General features: G+C 38.6%; 1 protein-coding gene across 2 annotated transcripts in view; it reads left to right on the top strand.

Annotated features, from left to right (window-relative positions):
- Positions 1–23,348, top strand: part of AFG1L (AFG1 like ATPase) — a 185,993-nt gene that overhangs the window by 29,254 nt on the left and 133,391 nt on the right. For both annotated transcript variants that reach the window (XM_058566509.1, XM_058566510.1), the window contains exon 2: positions 2,325–2,548. In XM_058566509.1, coding sequence (XP_058422492.1) covers positions 2,325–2,548 — 224 coding nt within the window. The remainder of the gene's footprint in view (positions 1–2,324; positions 2,549–23,348) is intronic.

The raw sequence follows: 23,348 nt of genomic DNA, 5'->3' as shown, positions 1-23,348 counted from the left end.
CTGGGGAATGGGGTTCTGGGATGGAGGGGAAGGAAGTTAGTATTACTCTTCAGTTTCTTACCTGGTTAACTCCAGAAAATTAAAGGAGGGAGTGGAAAAGAGCACTTTCCCTGGTTTGAGATTCTCAAATCCTCCGATACCAATGGGTATCCAACAAGTCAATTCAATTCTGACGCTATATACCTGTTGGTAGAGTCAGATCCCATAAGTTAAAGGGCTCAGTCCCACAAAACTGGCCCCACTTCAGAGGCCAGCTACAAATGGGCTGTTCAGGCTACCCACACTTCTGCATGGCAACGACAAATTCAGGTTTGATAATTTGTTAGAAATGTCTCATAGAACTCACAAAAACACTCTACCTATGTTTACCAGTTTATTATAAAGGATATAACTCAGGAACAGCCAAATGGAAGAGATACACAGGGCAAGGTATGGAGGCAGGGGCATGGAGCTTCCATGCCTTCTCTGGATGTGTCACTTTCCAGCACCTTGATGTGTTCACCATTCTGGAAGCTCTCCAAATCTCATTGTTCAAGATTGTTTATAGAGTCTAATCTCCAGCCTCCCCTCCCCTCCTAGGAGGTTGGTGGATGAGGCTGAAAGTTCCAACCGTCTAAATGCTAAGTCTTTGTGGGGACCAGCCCTGTCCTGAGGCTGTCTTGGGCCCTACCCTAAGTCACCTCATTAGCATAAACTCAGGTGTGCTGGAAAGGGGCTCATTATGAATAACAAAAGGCACCCCTATCACTCAGGAAATTCCAGAAGTCTTAGGAGCCCTGTGCCCGGGACTGTGGATAAAGACCAAATATATTTCTTTTTATACTGCGCTAGTAAATATCTCAAATTCCTGGAAACCTTTATGGAACTCTCAACCTACACCTCCAGCTTCAACACTGAACTCAAGCCTCGTCCTTGGTCCTTTGAGGACCAGGGTTCTAGGAGACTTGTGGTCAGATTCTCTTTGGCAGGCTGTAAGCCCCCTGTATTAATTAGAGTGCGACTTAGGCCTCTGTAACAAAGAGACCCCCAAATATGCAGCTCAAAATGCAAGATAGAGGTTTATTATTCTTTTTCGTAAAAATCCAGGTAGGTGGTCCAGAGCTGGTTTGGCAGCGCAGCATTGTTGGAGAACTTTGCTCTGCTTTGCTCAGCATTCTGTGTGCCTCTCCTTGCCAGGTTGGCTCTTCCAGCTGCAATCACTGTACTTTCATTCCAGTCAGAGGGAGCGGAGGAAAAGGGAGGGGTGGTTTACCCTTTTCCTTTAAGGGCGTGTACCAGAGCTGCACGCATTTCAGTTCACGTCTCATTGGTTAGAACTGGTCATCTGGCCATCCTGACTGCCAGAGAAGCCCGGAAATGGAATATTTAACTTGGCAGCCTTGTACCCGGCTAAAACTTCTATTCGGAAAGAGAGAATATTCATGCTCTATCCCCAACATTCATGGTATATTTAAGGATTTTTTTTCCTCTCTTGGGAAAAAGATGGAAATAACATTGACTTAATTTTTTTTCCCCTAAAGTTAAGTAATTTTCGTATTATTGAAACAAAGGAAACATGGTATTCACTGAAACGAGAAACACTGGCAAAGTTCCTTTGAGAAATCTTTGTGTGAAAAATGTGCCAGTTTGCTCCTGTTTATTGTTGCTTCTAAAAAATAGAGAGGGAGTTACCTGCTCATTGAACCTGATAAGGAATGGGATTATAATTGGACCTTGCCGTGGCTAGTCATTTTTCTCCCAGCAGAGGCTTAAAAAAAGAGTCAGAACACCCTGCTTTGAAGCAGATGATCTGTTGTGTCCCAGTTCTCTGTGTTCAACCTAAAGGTTATGGAAAAGGAAAGGAATCTCACAAGCAGAGAGCTGAGATCATCATGATAATATCTGAATGCTGTGTTGTTTTGGATAGAGAATAAAGGGGCAGTAGAAAACCCCTTGTGACTAGTCTCTAAGTCTCTGGTGCTCAAGAACCAGAAAGGTACTACGCCTGCCGTGGGATGAACCCAGGTGGCTTGTTTGTTGGTGTGGAGGCAAAGCAGAGATGCTATAGCAGGTTAGGCTTTCTAGAAGAGGGGTTACAATGATAGCTTATGGGTGTTGGGGTTTATTCCCTTTTATTAAAAGGAAAGAATTATTAATATATTTATTATATGGAATGTGTTTTATATTGTTATTTTAATCAAAATGATATTTATAATAATTGCCCAAATTTATACACTTGTAATTGGTTAAAGGTTTTAATGTGACCATTAAGAAACATATGTAGAGCACTATGAACTATCTTCATTCAAGAAAGTCTAAAATTTTATATACATTTTTCTTTATAGCCTACACACTTCAGACACCCGAGAGTATGTCTCCAACTGCGGCTGCAGAGGCTTATTCAAAAGCTTTGACTATTTGCCATGGACCACTAGACCACTATGACTTTCTGATCAAAGCTCATGAGCTGAGGGATGATGAACATCAAAGAAGAGTCATACAGTGTTTGCAGAAATTACACGAGGACCTTAAAAGATACAGTATAGAGGCAGAAGGCCTTTTTTCAAAGGTGAGTTTTGTGTGATATTAAAGATTGAATAATTAAAAGTGTAAGCACTTTATAAAATGGATTAAATGCAGTTAGGTATAATGATAAAACAGCTTGAAAATTTCCCACCAGTTCCTTTAAACAAGCTCTGTGGAATCCCCCTTCCTGACCTCTTGATGTTCCAAAGTTTTCTTTCACCTTCTAAGGGATTCAGGTAGCTTCATATTTAGGTAATAATTCATGCAGTCCAGTCTAAATGAAAACTTGTGTGCAATTCAATGCGTTCCCCTCCCTCCAGCTCAGGCCTGGCCCAGGTTCAACTGTAGAGAAGGCTGAATGATTTGTCCTTCCACTTGCTCTGCTTCCCTGGCTTCTCTAGGGTCAGGATGAGAGGGATGAAAGATTAGAAAGAAACAGCAGAGATTTAAGGGACCAGTTAAGGGCCTTTTGTGGGGTAGATGCTGACATGCTAGCTCTCTGTTGAGGGGCACCTTGGTGGGTTCTTCAGGACTCCCGTGGGGTCCTCCCCATTGCTCCACTCTTTGACTGGCCTCTCATGACTCTGGCAGAACACCTCACACCACCGCATTCTGCTGGGACCCCCTTGCCCTTAGCCTTCTTGGGTAGGGTCCTTTCAGGGCAGTCTACCAGGTCACCTTTTATGGTGTCCACTTAAGCCCCAGGAACCATAACATCTCCTTTCTCCAACCCCTACTGCACAGGCAGCTTCACTCAGCCTCCTGCCCTCAGACTTTGCAGATAAGAAGCAAGTACCAGTCTCTGTCTTTGTCCTGTACACCCCATGTTCCTGGGAACATGTGTCAAGTTCTTCCATGAACTCTTCCACACCCTGCTTTGGTAGCTGCCTGTGGATTTCCTCACCTAAACAAGCATTCAGCTGCAGAGGGGGATGCCCATCTTGTCTTACACTCAATCCTCATCTCCTTGGATGCTTCTCTTGGGGGACCCACTGCAACTTGTCATGAGTTTTATCTGGGAGAAATGCCACAGCATTCCTTACCCAGCTAACAACTTTGTACCTTGATCACTTTCTTCAGTTCCCCTTTGGTTTTGGGGCTTTTTTTTCCTTCTTTTTAAGTAATTCCTGCATGGATATGGCTAGTGCCTCTCTTTAGACCATAGGGGAACTTGTTTCCCGTTGTCCTCAGCTTTGAGCTTTTGCTGAAATTCTGAGACAACAGGAAAACTCCCATTCCTTATCCCATTATAGAAGCCAGTGTCATCAGCGGTGTCATCTTCAAATTATGAAGGAAATTAATAGTAATAAGAGGTAGAATATGGTTCACTGGACAAACCACCTCCCCCCTACTGCCCCCTTCCCCCAAATATTCTTTTATTATAAGGTCTGTAGAAGGAAGGTACTGGATAACATATGTTAGTAGTACTTTATTTAAAAAATACTGAAAGTAATTTCAGTTTTTAAAAAGCACTGAGAATATAATTAAATAGTTTTATTTTTATATAAAGAAAAAGGCAGTCGTATTAACATCTTTTGGTTATAAGGAATAGAGATTCATTTAGGTCACAGAAAGAAATCAAGATTTAGAATAAGACTGCATATGCAAATAGCAGCGAAGAGCATCTTCATTTCACAGCCAGGCCTCCCCAAGCCTAGCTTTTGGCTGCATCAGTGGCTCTGAAAACTTTGATGACTTGACAGGCAGTATATTCTTACTCTAGTGCTCTGCCATTCATGTCATCTGCTTCCTTTGTTGTTCCTTTTCCCCTATACCCATTTCCACTTCTGTTCCTTCTACCAGCTTCTAAATTCTCTTCCTGTGTCTGTGGTTTAAATTCTTGAGTAAGAATCTGATAGGACAACCAACCAATCACTTCATTTGTGTTTGGGCTGAGCTCTCACACCAGGTTTTTCAGAGGCTGCTAGCCAGTGTGAAGATCAGATCTCTGCATAAGGTACCCTCCAGGGCTCCCGTGAGCCTGGCAGTTTCCCTCAGAGGTGAGTGTGGTAGCCACTGTGATTGGCCGGTCCAGCACAATGGTTACAGGAAGTAATGATGAATTATCCCTTTTGATGGCCAACTTTCTTCTTTTTCCCATATTTCTAAAAGTTTATAGATGAGCAAAGAAATAATAAGTTTGGAAAATGTCGACTGCTTATGTACTGCATATCTAATTATAGTTTGCAATACAGGTGGTCTTCCAAACAAAATAGCAACTTGGATATCTGTCATAGCCAGGAAACAAGATGTTTTACTTAACCGGATTTTTTGATTATCTGAGAATTAAATGCTTTCATGAATTTTGTATTTTGTTCCCTTTCTAGTCCTCTCCTTTTGGGAAGTACAGTCCTCTTTTTCCTTCTCTCCACTCTGTATTATCCCTAGGGCTCATCTTACTGTGGTTGGTGAACTTGTATCCAGTCAAAGGTATCCTTTAATCATTAACTTTTCTGGTTGCCAATTCAACAGTGTGGTTTTTTCCTTTAAGTTTATTGTTTGGCTCTTCTTAGGGGTATTCTCCCACACTTCCACATTTGATTTCTGAATTGGCTGTGATGGGTCTGCCTAGTAAACAGACAGCTATTTAGCAGTAAGTCAATGCAATACTCACTATCTAGAAGCCCTAGTTTTATTGTGTAGTTGTAATCTTACGTAAGTAGGAGATTTGCCATATCAGGTAGTTTCAAGTGTGTCTAATGAAACCTTGTATTTGTTAAATTCTAATGCATATTTGAATAAATGTTTAGTAGATAGATCAACATCTCTTTGTGGTAGTACTTGTCCTGTAGTTTCTTTAGCCGGCCAAATCTTTGACGTTGAAGAAGACCCAAACATCTAACATAATTTGAGTAAAACATATATAAAAGCTTTAGTTTTTGAAGATTGTAAAGATGCCACAGACCTATTTCTCCTAAAAATAAACACTGATATGCTGATTATCAGAGAAGGAAAATTTGGGCTACTAGGTTTTCCAGTGATAGGACTTCATTTGTAGAGTTTTTGATTTTGGTAAATAGGATTTATGATTTTATGGGTATTTGATTTTTCCCTCCAGATTTATTGAGCTATTATTGACATATAACATATGTAAGTTTAAGGTGTACAATGTGATGATTTGGTACTCATGTATATTGCAAGATGATCACCACAGTAAGGTTAGTTAATACTGCATCGCCTCCCTACATCCCCTCACATAATTATCTTTTTTGTGTGTGTGTGGTGAGAACATTTATCTACTCTCTTAATGGCTTTCAAGCATATAATACAGTATTGTTAATTATACTCACCATGCTATACATTGGATTTCCAGAACTTATAGCTGGAAGTTTGTACCCTTTGACCTCCGTCTCCTCATTTCCTTCACCCTCAAGCCCCTGGCAGCTGCCATTCTACTCTCTATTTCTATGAGGTTGGCTTTTTTAGAATTCTGCATATAAGTGAGAACATACAGTATTTGTCTTTCTCTGTCTGACTTATTTCACTTAACATATATGGGCATTTGATTTTGTTTTTAATCCAGATGTTTAAACATTCATTATGGTGGACTTACTTTTTTTTCATTATACTCCTAAGAAACTTTCTGTAAGGCTAAGCTATAATATTAAAATAAAATTCACCTTCTTCACAAAATGCCAGAATTGTTAATCAATGAGAAAAAAATTGGTGGCAGACTCTTAGGCTGCTTTCACCTACCTATGTAACAATGTTTTCTCTAATAAAAATTTGAAAAAGTTATGAGCAGATGACCATGCTACATGAGCAACAAACTATGAAGAATGAGCATTTATGAACACTTTACTTTTGTTATCCAGTAAAACTTAGAGCCAGGTTAATCTGACACATTTAATGTATGCATAATTGTTATTGTGCTGTGAGGTAATTAGGCATAAATGGTAAGAGTTCATGTAAATCACTATAATTAGAATTACTTTTACACAGCCAAATCAAGCATTTCTGGAGTCAGGGAGGGAGAGAATTACATAGAGTGTGGAGCTACTCTAAAAATCTCTGTTTCTGTTAATCAGGGGTATACAGGCAGCCAGGTTTTTTCATCTCTTGGGAGGAGACATCATAGCCCAAGAGACCTGGGAATTGGTTTGTGTGTGTGTGTGGGGGGGGCACAATTCCTTTGCTTTTTCTCCTGCTTTCCATAAAATAATGTTCAGTTTTTCCCTTATGAGAAATTATTATTTCCAGCTTCCTCCTGCATCCTATCTACCATCTTTTATTTGGCTACCTCTCTTCAGCCTGCCAAGAACAATGCATATAGCAGGTAGAAAAGACCTGGCCTGCCTTAAACCCAGCTAGTGTAAGGTCTTGATGCTTTCTTTGTTCTGGCTTCTAGCACCTGGAGGCTGGGAGCAGTTTACCTGGGATGCTGGGCTGTGGACTTTTCTCTCAGGAGATGCGGGAGGCCTTTTTGTCTGGATCCTGTCAGTTATTTATCCAAGACTAGGCAGTTTGCTGTTTTTTAACTCAGTTCCTCTTTTTTCTCCTCCAGCTGAGGGAGTGAGCACTTATTCTTGCCATTCCTCCTGTTAGAACTGGCATTTCTTATAGGTAGAGTAGATTGAGCAGTGTGATTTTGGTAAAACTTTCCTGATCCCTGGAACTTTATCCTTTAGAAGATCATAAGCAACATTGAGTACAGAATGGACAATACCTATAGATACAGTTTTATTAAAGACCGGGAATATATATATATATGTTTTGTTTAGGAAGATTCACCCTGAGCTAACATCTGTGCCAGTCTTCCTCTATTTTGTATGTGGGTCGCTGCCACAGCATGGCTGCCAATGAGTGGTATAGGTCTACGCCTGGGAACCGAACCTGGGCTGCTGAAGTGGAGTGCATCAAACTTAAACACTAGGCCATGAGGCTGGCCCCCAGAAATATTTTTAAATCAATGTTTGTTGTATCAAATTTTTATGAAAGCAGAAGCAAAAGCATTACGTTCTAACCCAATGAAGGCATTATCTGTAAGGATGTGAGACTGGGGGTCAAACTGTTGTTTTTTGAGAACTAACATACCAAAGTCTCACTTAAAATCTGAAATTTGAGAAACAGAGTGTAATGGACCTGCTTCAGTCTTCAGAATAATTAACCAATGTATTCAATTACATTTTAAGTTTTATCATGCTTCCAAAAGGTGAAATTATGCCTTCAACATAATTTCAGATGAGAATGTCTTTAATAAATCCCTTGCAGTGAATTTCAAGAAAGGGACTATAGCCCTATTTTATAATATTTAGGATTAGAATTTAATCTGTTATTATCAACCAAAGCTGACTACTTGGGTTATGGCAGCAGAATTACATAGGCCATATAGAGGCATCAGTACATGGAATCTATGTTGAGATTACGGTCAGGTCACTAGATCAGGGGTTGGCAAACATTTTCTATAAAAGACCACACAGGAAATCTTTTAGGCTTAGGGGGCCATACAATTTCTGTTGTTAACTACTCAGTTCTGCCATTGTAGTCAAAGCAGCCACAGACAATATATAAATATATGTATTTCAATAAATATTTATTTCTAAAAACAAGTGTCAGGCTGGATTTGACCCACAGGCCATAATTTGCCAACCCCTACTCTAGATAACTGCAGCCTGACTAGATTTGAGGGCTAATGAGAGACCATTAATTGTATTCAAGGTTCTACTTGAACTGTACTTAGTTTAGCTTTCCCATCTAATGTCCCATTACTTCCATTTATATATACCTGCCTCTAGTTAACAGAACTACTCACTGTTCTATTATATAGACAAATAGACAAGTGGGACAAGATAGAAAGTCCAGAACATACATGGAAACTTGATACACCATTGAGTTGGCACTGAAGATCAGTGGGAAAAAGATGGTCTAGTCAAGACACAGGGATGAGACAAGTGATTATCTATGTGAAAAGTGAAATAAAGTTAGATACCTTCCTCTCTAAACATAAAAAATAAATTCTGTAGAATTAATGTCCTAAATTTAAAGTGAAACTTTAAAACTTCTTGAAGAAAATATAGAAGAGTATCTTTATGAACCTGGGAAAAGGAAGAATTTCTTATACAAGATACGAAAGCCTAAATTATAAAGGCAAAGATGGATACATTTGATCATACTAAAATTGAAAACTTCTAGTCAACAAAAAGCACCATAGAAAAAGGGAAAAGGCAGACCACAGACTGGGAGAAAATATTTGCATCAAAAAGGATTGACTGGATTGCTGTCTAGAATATATAAAGAACTTCTAACAAAAACAGAAAAAAATCAAACAGTCTAGTAGAAAAATGGGCAAAGAAGAGTCTGTTTTGGGGGGATAGCTAGCAGATACCACAAAAAATGGATAAATAAATCAGAATGTATTTTTTTATTTTTTATTTTTATTATTTTTTTATTTAAAAAAAAAATCCCCCCCCCCCACAAAGCGCCAGTAGATAGTTGTACGTCACAGTTGCACATCCTTCCAGTTGCTGCATGTGGGACGTGGCCTCAGCATGGCCGGAGAAGCAGCGCGTCGGTGTGCACCCGGGATCCAAACCCCGGCCGGTGTGCACCCGGGATCCAAACCCCAGCCGCCTGTAGCGGAGCGCGCACACTTAACCGCTAAGCCACGGGGCCGGCCCCAGAATGTATTGTTAAAATGGAATGTTACATAGCATGGAGATGATAAACTTCAAAGTCAGGATTGTTAACTCTGAGGAAGAAGGGCACAAAGGGGGGCTTCAACTGTATCTAATGTTTTATTATGTAAATTTTGAATAAATATGTCAAAATGTGAAGAGCTGATCAAGTTGGGTGGTAGGTAACCAGGTGTTCAATATTTTCTCCAACTTAGCTTATTTATAATATTCCATAGCAAAAATATTTTAAGTGTAATTGTGAGACATTTCAACAGGTTTTTTTTATCATTTTGAGAAAATTACAACTTTTCTTGATAATATAATTCTAGACTCTATTTAGCATTTGCTCTTACAAATAGATTGAGGAAGGAGAATTATTAGCACAGTGCTTAAAAAGGCATAGGAAATATCTTTGTAAGAGGTTTTTAGCAATGGAATTTTTTTTCCTCTTTCTGAAATTTCATAAGCTGAATTTTCTTGGCCTTAAATCTTTTCCATGATTGCCAGATGTTTCTGAGTTCTATGTACAATATGTAGTTATGTCTCCATTTAATATTGGACTTAATCTTACCTCTCTTTTGGCAGTGTTTGGTCTTTTCCAGGTAAGGTATCCATTTCATGTACTGGGGAAATAATTAGCCGAGTGTCTTCTTGTCTTCTAAAGGAGAGTTAATACATTTCCAGAGTGGGTCCTGGGGATGGTAGTTCTATTGTGTAGCTGGGAAAAGCAAATGACTTTTAGTTTTACAGAAAAGTCTATCATGCTTAGCTAGAAAATATATCTCTTTGTTTATCAGAAGATCCAGAATTATTGTATATGAATTGAATTCAAGAAAAAGAGAGTTGGTCCTCGCTGTGTCCTAGGCTCCATGCTGGGAGCAAGGATATAGATGTGAATAAGATTAATGGTTTCTGATTTCAGTGATACCTTGTTCAGTGGAGGAAATAGTCATGAACAGTTATTTATAACTCAGTGAATTAAGTACAAAAATTCAAGTGGGTATAAAATGCATATGGGAAAAGTCTTTGAGAACCCACTCTAAATAAAAGGATTTAAATTTATTCTATTCTATATATTGCTTCGCTTGGGACTTATAATTCTGACTCGCATAAAGAATATATATATATTTTTTTTGGTGAGGAAGATTGGCCCTGAGCTAACATCTGTGCCAATCTTCCTCTACCTTGTATATGGGACACCACCACAGCATGGCTTGATGAGTGGTGTGTAGGTCCGCACCCGGGATCCGAACCCATGAACCCTGGGCCACCGAAGCGGAGCATGCGAACCTAACCACTACACCACCAGGCTGGCCCCCATAAAGAAATTTTATGAATCACATTACTGTTGATTTACTCTTGAAAGACCAGATTCCAAATGTGGATATATACATCCAAATTAACAGCATAAAACCCACAAAAAATATATGGTACAAATTTATATATTTATTTAAGTTTATATGTATTAACTGTTTGCTCCTGAGAAGCAATGTTTAAAATACTTTTTTCAACATGTTTAAAAAAATGCCAATTAAAAACATATTCAAGCTACTGTCATATTTATCTTATAATTGAAATAAATTAGAGCCAGCCCTGGTGGCCTAGTGGTTAAATTTGGTGTGCTCCACTTTAGCGGCCTGGGTTTGGTTCCTGGGCGCAGACCGACATCACTCATCAGTGGCCATGCTGTGGTGGTGGCTTACATGCAAAATAGAGGAAGACTGGCCACAGATGTTAGTTCAGGGCGAATTGTCCTTAGGAAAAAAACAAAAAGAATTTAAATAAATTAAAATAGGATACTGCTTTTGGCATATAGAATGGCTTTGCCATTTCAAGTGTGTCTGATTTCTGAACTGAGCGTGTAACAGTTTCAGTATTACATAAATTCAGTATTATTCTTGTAATAATGAACTGTTAATCAAATTAAATGCAATATTTACTCTCTAGAGAGAATAATAACATGTAAATAATACACTCAATAAGATTAATATTTAAATAAATTTTATAAAATGGTTCCGAGAATTATTATTCTATAAAGCTTCCATTTGTGCAAAAGTATATCACTTAAAAAATAGCAATTTTTGAAACTAAAATTGAGAATTCAAACTTACATTTGAAGAAAGACAAAAAAAAGTCACAAGTTTCTTTTCAAATTCAGAATATTCGATAATAAGTTCGTGTGAAGACAGAATCAACCCTAAAGGTAATTTTCTATTATTTTCAGAATGTGGGGATGGTGGGGGAAAATCCGGCACATAGAAGAAGAAAATCGGGATGAATAGACAGTACAGTAAAAAAATCCCTTGCCAGAAAGTATTTAGGGAGTCGGAAAACTGGAGTCTCTATTTTAAGAATTGTCCCCTTGGATCCACTGGCAACAAGGAGTGTGACTGGAGGAGGAAGTGGGGAGGAAAGCGTGGTAGCAAGGGGGAGAATCTGAGTAGAGGAAAGGGAGATCTCTTTTCACACGAAGGCCGACCCTTTGGTGATGCACATGCTCTATTTGGAAAAGCCACGTGATGTGATAGATTTTGATTTATGTTCTAGTAATTTCGTTCTTCTTGTCAAGCCTAGTTAATCTAGTTCTGAATTGTTTAGTTTTTCCTTTTTTTCAGTTGTTTTTCCATAAAATCTATTTCAGCCTGAAGTTCAGAGTTGTACCTAGTAAGCTCTTCACCAGTTACCTTCCCATTTACCGTTCCTAAAGATTCTCTATGAAGGCGGCATCTTTCAAGGATAACTCTTAAGAAGTAATATTCTCTTTTAACAATATGAAGCTTTTCAAGAATTAGATATTTGCCTTCACTTAGTTTCTTAAGTTGAATAGTAAGCCGATTTTGCTTTATGCAGTTGGTTTTGAGCTGACTGAAAACCTCTATTCTGAAACAAGAGACCATAAAAGAAAAACTGAGCAGTTGCAACCCATGCCATCATCTCATGGAAATGTGCAGATATTAGCATCTGAACATGTGTTTCAGGCCACACTGCCACAGCCATGTACAGTTTCTCTAGGAGAATCCTGAAGCACAGCTCCAAGGCAATCTGTAGCCCCTTCATGGCAGTGGAGACCACCACGGAGCTGCCTTCAGTTGCCTTTGCCCCAATAAACCACAGAAAACCCCCCACAAGTATTTCTCCCTGAACCACACTTCTACCTGGCAATCAGGATGGCTGGTCAGTGGAGCAGATACGAGTGGTGGTGTCTTTGCCTATAGTTTCCTCCCTCTAAGTGCATTCTCCACAATGTATCAAGAATGATATTTCTAACACATAATCTGATCTCACCATTCTCATGCTTAAGGCTTCTCATGCCCTCAGGAGAAAGTACAAAATGATTAGCATGTTCTACAAGGTCCTCGAGAGCCTGGTCTCTGCCTCTTGCAGCTTCATCTGTCTTTGTTCTTTGCTGGCAATAAAAGCACCAGTTCTGACAAGCTACTTGAAGATCCTTGATAGCCTGGGACCTTCTCTTGCTTCTGGGTGTTTGCTAAGGCTGCCCCCACAATCCTTTTGTTATGCCCCATCTCATATTGCTCACCTAGTGACCACATGCTTCTTCGGTAAGTACTGTGTCTTTGTTTACTGAGTCTTCTAGGTCTTCAGAACCCAGCTCACTGCCTGGCACAAAATAGGTGCTCAATGCTTAATCCATGTTTGCAGAATAAATGAAAAATGAATAAATAACAAAGCCATCACTGAAGATTCACAAAATAATTCTCTGCTAACTCTGAAGGCAGTTGTCCTGGAGGGTGTCAGCCTCCCCATGTGTCTGTGTGAGAGCGTAGGTGTCTCTGTGAGTTCTTATATCCATTTGCCTCTCTGTGGATATGTTTGTGTTCTCATTCTCTCCTTAGCATGAGTTCCTCACTAATCCAGGAGAATCCTGGAAGGCCACTTTAGTTCCTCAAATTCAGAACCTCATCTGGGTTCAGACTGAGGAATATTTTCTGCATCTTTCTTTTGATGAATTCCTGATTGGTTTGAGAATTATGCTAACGTCCTGGATATCCCTCTGAACTAGTGGTGGACTGGAGTAGATCACACCTAGCATAGCTTCACCTAAGCTAGTCCAGAAGCAGAATATCAATTAGGAGTGAGTAAAACGGAAGGATTTGCTGAAGAAATTGCCTCTGTCATTTGTCTCCCAGTGGCACATACAGGCACTTGTAAATACTTGTTGCTTCAATGCATGAGGCATTAAAAAGTCATTTGCATCTTCAAATTCTGTTATAATCAGAAATTGAGCCATTTCTTATGCTAGTTGTTTTAGATGTTTAAGCTCATTCTCCCCCCCACTTTCTAGTTATTTAGATACTTAAACAGGCTTAATTATACTAGTAAACTGAACAAATTAGTGTACTTTAGGTTATGAGGGTTCTTTTGCAAATCAGCTGAAGGCATTTAAAAAAAGCTTTTCGTTTAAAGGGAATTTATGGGTGCTAACATATAATTCAGTTTTTTAGTTTTTAAAAATCTTTTTAGGAACCTGAAGTGATCTACTTTTATCAAAAAGTGGTCTATGTTGAGAATGATATATGCTAGTTTTTAAAAGATGTAATTATGCTCAGCATTCCAGCTGGAATCATTGTCTCCAATTCTGTCATTTTGGGAGATAATAATGGAATGGTGAGGGGAGTGGGGAGAAACAGGAAAAGTAGTATTCCTGCCTTTTAAACAAATTGAAAACGACACTTTATTTTAAAGAACCATCCTTATTATGTAATGGTTCTAATGGAAATTATGCCAGATTAGCAGATGGATAGTAACCCAGAAAGGTGGAGGACATGCTATTTTAATTTATAACTTTGGTAAGAATCACCTTAGATTATTTTTTAACGATAGAATTTTAATCTCATAAGGAACAAAGAATAAAGTTAGAATGATCAAATCAAAATATTTGGAATGATGGATGACGAATGTTTGCTTTGCAGCAGTTAAAGGAATAGTTTTGGTAGCAGTTTTGAAAGCAGTTGTCTAAAATGCAAATATGCAGATACTTTTGGAATAATTTTAAACTTAATTCAAAAGAAAAAGTAATACAGTAATTAGTCACTTTACCGAATTTTGTTTTTTTTTTTCCTAACTTTTTATTTTGAAAAATTTCAACAATACACTTAAATCCACTGATGGTTAACATTTTACCACCCTTGTTTTTTCTCTCTCTCTAAATACATTTTTTTCTTTAGTCATCTGAAAGTAAGTTGCAGCATCATAACACTTGACCTCTAAAAACATCGTTATGTATCTCCTAATAAGGATATTCTCTTGCATAACTGTAGTACCATTATCACACCCAAGAAATTTAACATTGATATAATAATATTATCTAGAACAGAGTTGCCTGATTTGGCAAATAAAAATAGAGGATGTCCAGTTAAACTTGAATTTCAGATAAATAATGAATAGTTTTTTGGTATACGTATGTCTCATGCAATATTTGGGACATACATATACTAAAAAATTATTTTATGTTAATTCAAAATTCAAATTTAACTGGACAGCCTGTGTTTTATTTGGCAATCCTAAAAATGAAGCCCACATTCAAATTCAAATTTCTTCAATTGTCCCCCAAATGTTTTTTAACTCTGTGTGTGTGTGTGTTTGGATCCAGGATCCATACTTTGCATTTGATTTTATTTCAGAAAATTTTAATAGAATAATGATTAGATATTTACTTTTAAAAATATAGACCCCACGTTCAAAAGATTCTTTGTGTGGAAATGGGCTTTTTATATGTATAAAATTCAAACGTAAATTTTTACTAAATTTAGTGCTTTGGAGTACATCACCGAATGCATAACAGCCAGGACCCCAAACACTCGTGACATCAGTGCATTTCCTTATTGGACAATTTTCAGTATAGTCATATTGTTTAAAAAAATTTTAATGACTTTTTTTGACACCTGCTTTTCTTACCATCCTCCTTTTTTTTTTTTTTTTTTTGTGAGGAAGATCAACCCTGAGCTAACATCTGTTGCCAATCCTCCTCCTTTTGCTGAGGAAGATTGGCCCTGGGCTAACATCCATGCCCATCTTCCCCTACTTTATATGTGGGAGGCCTGCCACAGCATGGCTCGACAAGCGGTGCGTCGGTCCGTGCTTGGGATCTGGATTCTCGAACCCTGGGCTGCCAAAGCAGAGCACACAAACTTAACCATATGCCACCGGGCTGGCCCCTTATCCTCCCTTTTGACTTAGGTTATTATAGTAAGTCTCCTAAACTTGAGGATGCTCTCTGACTGCACATATATGAGTTTTTTTTTTCACATTCCACATATAAGTGATATCATATGGTATTTGTCTTTCTCTGCCTAACTTATTTCACTTAGCATAATGCCCTCAAGGTCCATTCATGTTGTTATAAATGGCAGGATTTCCTTCTTTTTTATGGCTGAATAATATTCCATTGTATATATGTACCACATCTTTATCCATTCGTCTGTTGATGGGCACTTAAGTTGTTTCCCTGTCTTGGCTATTGTAAATAATGCTGCAATAAACATGGGAGTGCATGTATCTTATTGAGTTAGTGTTTTTGTTTCCTTTGGATAAATAGCCAGAAGTGGAATTGCTGGGTCATATGGCAATTCTATTTTTAATTTTTTGAGGAAGCTCCAAATTGTTTTCCATAGCAGCTGCAACAATTTACATTCCTACCAACAGTGCACAAGGGTTCCCTTTTCTCTATGTCTCCGATACTTGTTATTTCTTGTCTTTTTGATAACAGCTGTTTTAACAGGTGTGAAGTGGTATCTCATTGTGATTTTAATTTGCATTTCCTTGATGATTAGTGATGTTGACACCTTTTCATGTACCTGTTTCCCATCTGTATGTCTTCTTTGGAAAAATGTCTATTCAGATCCTCTGCCCATTTTTTAATTGGATTGGTTTTTTGCTATTGACTTGTATGAATTCTTTATATATTTTTGATGTTAAACCCTTATCAGATATATGATTTGCAAATATTTTCTGCCAATTCATATGTGCCTCTGCAGTTTTCCTAACACAATTTATTGAAGAGACTATCTTTTCCTCGTTGTATACTCTTGCCTCCTTTGACATAAATTAATTAACTGTATATGTGTAGGTTTATTTCTGGGCTTTCTGTTCTGTTCCATTGATCTGTGTGTCTGTTTTTATGCCAGTGCCGTACTGTTTTGATTACTGTAGCTCTCTCTTGAGAATAGATACATTCATAGATACTTTACTTATATCAGGCCACTAACATGGCTAAGTGGAATATATTATGGCATCAGTTAGGATGCTTTCAATTACAAGTAACAGAATACCCAACTAAAACTGGTTAAACAATGCAAGTAATCAGTTGGCTCGTGTAGAAGTCCAGGGCTTAGGTATGCTTCAGGTGCAGTGTATTAGGGTCCTGGCTCTGTTTCTTTGAGATCTTCTTGATTTTGCCCTCCTGTGTATTTTGGCTTTGTGCTCAGTTTGGCTTATCTCAAAGTGGCAAACTTGTGTCATATCTATGCACCCTACTACCCAGAAGAAAGAGCTTCTTTTTCACCAAGTGTTGAACAACAGAACTCTGCTTGGTCAAACTTGGATCATAAGCTCAGCCCTGAACCCATCACTGTATTATGGGGGATGGAGCTGGAAGTGGGGTCATTCTCACTTAAAGAGCATGTCTGCTGCACAGTTGTGGAAAAGTGGAATGTGATGAATGTGGGGTAGAGGGGAACTATAGTTATATTTAAAGATAACTTCCAAAAAGAAGACATGCATTTGAGGCATTTTTTCTGGTAATATGTTGTTTGCACTACACCTCCCCATATTTCATCAAGTTTCTGTGTGATATATTTGAGGGACCTCCGACCAAAGTTGCTATGGCCATGGAAAGATCTCCTATTCTAATGCACTAAGAATCCTATGGTCCTCAGACTAGGTGACCATATTGTGGTCACCATCACCTCAAGGCATATATCAAGCCCCTGTTTATGCATGGCTATGGTTAAAGTAATAAACATAAAGAAGGCTGATTTATTTTGGAACTAATGGCTGTTTGAAAATATCCAAATTAATGCTGGGGTTAACTCAAAGCATATGGTCCAACAAAATTTTCTGAGTTGCCAACTTCAAACTTTATGTGTTCTATTTTCTTGCTTTTGTTAATATAAAAGTTTAAAATAAATTAAGCAACTAGTGTTGATGGTAGAGAAGAACAGTCAATTAGCAAATGAGTTATAAATCTGAGGCAGGGAGCTCAACAAAAGCCAGTACAGGAGTGAGGGGAGGTGATTTTTTTTTTTACATTTTTTTTTTGCAAAGAAGATCAGCCCTGAGCTTACATCTGATACCAATCCTCCTCTTTTTTGCTGAGGAAGATCTGCCCTGGGCTAACATCTGTGCCCTGAACTTCCTCTACTTTATATGGGATGCTGCCACAGCATGGCTTGACAACAGGTGCATTGGTGTGTGCCCGGGATCCAAACCTGTGAATCCTGGGCTGCTGAAGCGGAGCGCACACCTTTAACTGCTGTGCCACCGGGCCGGCCCCAGAAAAGGCGATTTTTATAACAGGACAGCTCTCATCTTTTGTTTCTGTGTGTACTCTGTACAAATTTCATGATTTCCTTTTAAGTTTGTCCCAGAAAGCTATTTGTTATTTCTTACCGTCGCCTGTAATTTGTTAAGGCATTGACTCAACACTTACTTTTAAGTGTCTGCTATGTGTGTTGTTCTGTGGATGCTAATGATTAAGTCCCTGTCCCTGCCATGAGGAGATCCTGTTCTAGAGTCCAAACTTTAATAGGAAATTTGGAATTTAAAAGTATTGGAAAATTTGAGGGGTGTGTTTGGTGGGCTGTTGGCTCCATCAAGTAGGCCAGTGGGCACCCGGATACGATGGAACTCTACATGTCTGGTTTTGGTCTGAGAAGCGGCTTCTGGTCTTTTGCCTGAGCATTAGAAGCCTGTCTTCTAGGGGTGCTACAGGGGAGGGGGTGACTGTGGTTGTATGTACATCTACATACAGATGTTCACTTCATCCTTCTCCCCCCTTTTTCTCATGCTCTCCACAGGACCCCTTGTTTCCAAGACCTTCAGCCTCTCTAGTGTCCATCCTCAGGGCGCGTTTCTCCAGGGCGGCTCTGTGCTCTGCCTTTCCACCCTGCTTTCTCAGTTACCCTCCTTTGTCAACATTCCATCTTCTAAAAGTTTGTTAAAATCTCTAGTCAGCTGATGTCTCCTTTCCAGTCCTGTCCTTTTTGTACCTAATACCTTTTTCATTCCTTTACTTTTCTTGTGCTGTGGCTGATGAGTCCTCTGGCAGAAGCATATCTACTCTTCTCTAAATCAACCTTTTTAATGAAAAGAAAAAAAACCCATTTATACTTGGTAACAAAACATTATAAAGGAGAGTACAATTAAACTTAAGACTCTCTTATCTCCTCTGTTCCCTTTCTGGATCATTCACTGTTGACAGTTTCTTGTAGAGCCCTCTAGAAATTTTCTAAGCCTTCACAAACAATTGTGTATGTGAATGTATGCCCACACATTCTTATTTCTTTTTTATATAGTGGGACCACAGCATACATGCTGGTCCATACTTTTTAAATTTTTTTTAACTTTAACACTATAGCTAGGAGACAGTCCCGCATCAGGCACTCTACTTCTTCTAAGAGTACCTCATTCTTTTTAATTCTTTCATATGAATGTTCCACAATTCAATAGTTTTTAACAGTGGTATAGTATTCCATCGTATGAATATACTAACATGTCCTGTTAATGGACTGTATATGCATCTTTGTGTACATGTGTGAGTACTCTTATAGGGTAAATTTCTGGAAAGGGAATTATTCAGTTAAAGGGTATGTGTGCTTTACATTCTGATAGACAATGCCGAATTGTCTGAAAAGAGATTGCAGCAATTCATATTCTTACCAGTTTATGAGCCTGCCTGTCTCCCTACATCTTTGATAATACTGTATCCTCTCAGACTTTTAGATTTTTGTCAGGATGGTATTTCCTTATTTTAAATCACACTTCTTTTATTGTGAATGAGATTAAGTATTCTTTCAAATGTTTAATCCATTTGTATTTGTTTTTCTTATCAATTTATTTATTTATTTATTTTATTATTTTATTTTATTTTGTGAGGAAGATCCCTGAGCTAACATCCGATGCCATTCCTCCTCTTTTTGCTGAGGAAGATTGGCCCTGGGCTAACATCCATGCCCATCTTCCTCTACTTTATATGGGACGCCACCACAGCATGGCTTGACAAGCGGTGCGAGAGTGTGCACCCGGGATCCGAACCAGTGAGCCCCGGGCCGCCACGGTGGAGCGCACGCACTTAACCGTTCCACCACTGGGCCAGCCTCCCCTTATCGATTTATAAAAGCTCTTTGTTTACTAAGGAAATGAGTTCTTGTCTATAATAGATGTTGCAAATGTTTGTTTGCAGTTTATTTGCCTTTTTCCCTTTGTAGTATTTTTTACCCAAACAGAAATGTTTAATTTCACTGCTTTTAATGTATCTATCTTTTCCCTTATGGTTTTTGGGTTTGTGTCTTGATTATAAGACATTACACTTCAAGACTGTAAAAATAAATTCACAGGAAGACATTTATAAAGATGTTGATGAGAAGGATTACAATAGAAACGAAAAATTTAATTTGGTGGGCCATGGTTCCTGAGAAGATTGTGGGGGGGTGGGGGTGGTGGTAAGGTGGGTACTGAGATCCAGAAATTGCTAGAAAATTGTATAGGAAGAGGAATCATCTTCCTTTGTCACAGGAGGGAGAGAGGAAAGGATGGGTGCAGATATGGGTGGGATTACAATTTCATATAAGAACTTCAAAGAGTTCCAACCCAATGCCTTCTGTTTTCTCGCTATGAAGGAGTAGGAGACATCCGCTGAGGGTGATGAGGGAAGTGTAGTTTAGCTTAAAGGGGACTGAGAAAGTTCCAGAGAATCATTTCAGAGACAGAGAGTGAACTAACCAGGGAAACAGAATTGTTGACGATATGGAGGGACTGGTGAGAGGGTACACTCTGCAGGGCTTCCAGACTTTTTTCAGCGGTCTTCAGAAGTCCGGGTGAGTGTGGTGGGAATGTTGATATCTTAGTATGAGATTTTTTTTTTATTTTTAGCTATCCTTCCATTCATTTAGTTCTAATTTTATTACTTTATGGTTGGAGTATGGTGATTCTTTAATATTTATTGAAGTTTCATTTATGGCTTAGCACGTGGACTATATTTGAAATTGTGCTCCCTGTTCTTGAAAGTATTCTTGATTTGTTTGGTGTAGAGTTTATTTAGCTTGAGTGTGTATCAGTGTTGTTCAGATCTTTGAGAAGAGTATGTCAAAGGGTGTGATGTTTCTCTTTGCATGGTCCACAGGTTTGGATGGAAGCAGGTATCAGTAAGTACGTGACGTTTGCGGTCTTCAGCGTGAGTGAGTGGGCCTTGTGATCAGTCATGCGGAGGTGGGCAGTGAGTGGGAACTCCCCTGTGCTCTGCCTGCACCCAATAGATAAGGAAATGGCAGGTTGTAGAGTTGATGTGGCTTATCCAGAGTCACATAGCTAATAAGTAGCAGAACCAGAATTTGTAACTCAGATCTTTTGGGTTCAACTCCAGTACTCTTCTGCTGTATCTTTTATGCTTAGGAGGTAGTTGATTACCACTGTCTTCCAGTGTTATCCTCCAGCTTCCTATCTGTACAATCTGTAATACAGTGTCATTGGATCCTTATCAAAAACCCATTAGAGAAGGTGTCATCCTCCTACTTTACAAATTCCCTTAGATACAAGTAACATGACTTACAACTTGTCACTAGAGAAACTTATTCATGTTCAGATTTTCAAGTCTTTTTCTAGTGCTTGTGCATTTTAAGGATTGGGTATGTATCAGAGTCCTGGCAGGAAACCTTCACAGCAGATGTTTCAAATAAAGACTGAATCAAGAGATGACTTAGATAGTCGTGGGCGGGGCAGCCTAAGGCAGCAAACAAGGGCTGGAGGGCTGGAAGAGGAGCCTGGAGAGAGCTGGAGCTGTGGCATGAGGACCTGATGGTCCTGGAGGGATGCAGCTCTGCTGGAGATGCAACACTGAAGCAGGGAGAGAACAGGAGAGAATGACCCGGATTTCTCTCTATCCTCTCCCTCCTATCTCCTTCAAATAGTGGGTGCCAGGGGCTGAGCCCAGCCAGCAGCCAGCCAGCAAGGTGAGCCTCCTGGCTCCAGAGCAGGAAGGAGGAGACATTTGGGGGAGGAGAGCACAGAATACCAGCGCTGAGGAAATATGCCAGGGTGGAGTTCTCTGAGATGTAAGAACAAATTAACAGGAAATTAAAACATTAAGAAAGGAAATTTAATGGTACTGAAAAATAGGGTAAATTGTGAGAAAATGTAAATTAGGTGCATGTAAATGATGTGAGTTCCTATGTAAGTTAGCCATTTTGAAGAAAACCGTGTGAACCCAACTTTCCCTGAATTCACTACTATAAATAAAGAATTTTAAAACTTCTTTACGACCTGTTTTATAGCCTTCTAAGTAGTCTTACTGTTCTCCATTCAATCCTCTGATTTCCCCCTTAAAATATAGATTTTTAAGTCCTTTGAAATAATTTCAATAATTTTTGGAAGACTGAAATTTTTATTAGGAGAAAATTAGCTTGCCTCTCCAAGTAATACTTGGAGTATATAACATTGTTTAGATAGACAATATCTAACATTTATCATTTTTGTTTGTCAATTTATTTAGAGTAAAATCTACACCTTAAACAGTATTTATGTCATACGAGGTGTTTGTGATCTCAGCTGTGGGAGGATGTTCTCCTTTGGTAGTCTACAACAGTATCTCTTTATCATCTTCTAAATATTACTATAATATAAATTATACATGTAACATATAATATAATATATTTGCCAAAGTGCTCTTTCAAAAGTATGTTGAATATCAGTGGGTAAAACAGAAGATAGGACGTGAGTGCTTTTCTTTTTTATTTAGTAGCATTGACTTCTTTCTGTGCCATCTTTTTTCCTCATCTTTGTTAAGTTTTTGCCTTGAACTTCATTTATTCAGCGTATATTGATTATATCATGTGAACAGTAGTAGAGTAGGCCCCACATTATTCCTGCAAAATGTGTTGTGAAGAATTATTGATTTATTAATTAATTATTATTTATTATCTTATTTTTTCTTATTATTAATAAGAATTATTAATGTCTTCTTACTCTAATGTACTTCTAGTTACCTAATACAGAATGTTTCTTTCAAAAGATTTCTAGGGGCTGGCCCCGTGGCGTAGCGGTTAAGTGTGCTCATGCTCCGCTGCTGGCGGCCCGGGTTCGGAGTGCGCACCTACGCACCTGCTTGTCAGGCCATGCTGTGGCGGCATCCCACATAAAGTGGAAGAAGATTGGCATGGATGTTAGCTCAGGGCCAGTCTTCCTCAGCAAAAAAAGAGGAGGATTGGCATCGGATGTTAGCTCAGGGCTGATCTTTCTCAGAAAAAAAAGTTTATATTAAAAAAAAGGGTTCTAATATATAGAATATACTTAGAGATTATTGGGTTGTAAGTTTTCTAATACATAGAATATACTTAGAGATTATTAAGTTTAAAGTGTTCTAAAATTATTTAATAGCTAATGCTTTTTTCTGGCAAGTTGAAAATAGAATAACCAGTGTACAAGAATGGTTCATATAAGATATCAAAACAAGGCAAATTAAAATGTTTTGGCAGGAGTGAAATCTGTTTTCAGTTGAGGTTTAAGAATAGGTGGTGAGTTAATGTGCAGAGAACACAGGGAAGGCATTCAGCTGGCAGAATCAAAGCAAAGAAGATACTTTTGCCTAAACCTTGGTGAAGATTCTTCTGGAAGGGGCATGCTGGAGTCAGGGCCTGGATTTATAGGGAAAAAGCTAAGAAGGATAAGTAAGTGAGAGAGGTTTCTGAGGCATGTTGGAGTGAATCCACAGATTAAAAAACAAAAGCATTGTGTACTAGATCCTGAAATCTAGCTTTTGAGAATGTTCTCTGCCAAAATATTGACTGCCTTGGTTGGTGCTAAGTGGCATAATCTTCGCTTCTTTCTGCTTTTGCCCTCTCTGAATTCTCTCTGCTCTGGCTTACCTTGGTTTTTGCACAGGTGTCTAGGAACTGTTTCGGAGTTTGAAGGTTATTCTTCGAAGTGGAACAAAATTCAGGATGATTATTTGGATTGGTAATTATATCAAGCAGAGAGAAGTTCCATTTTGTTTCTTCC

Source organism: Diceros bicornis, chromosome 23 (genome assembly GCF_020826845.1).
Source record: "Diceros bicornis minor isolate mBicDic1 chromosome 23, mDicBic1.mat.cur, whole genome shotgun sequence".
Lineage (NCBI taxonomy): Eukaryota > Metazoa > Chordata > Mammalia > Perissodactyla > Rhinocerotidae > Diceros > Diceros bicornis.
The sequence above is the reverse complement of the archived record's forward strand: the minus strand, read 5'-3'. Positions and strand labels throughout refer to the sequence as shown.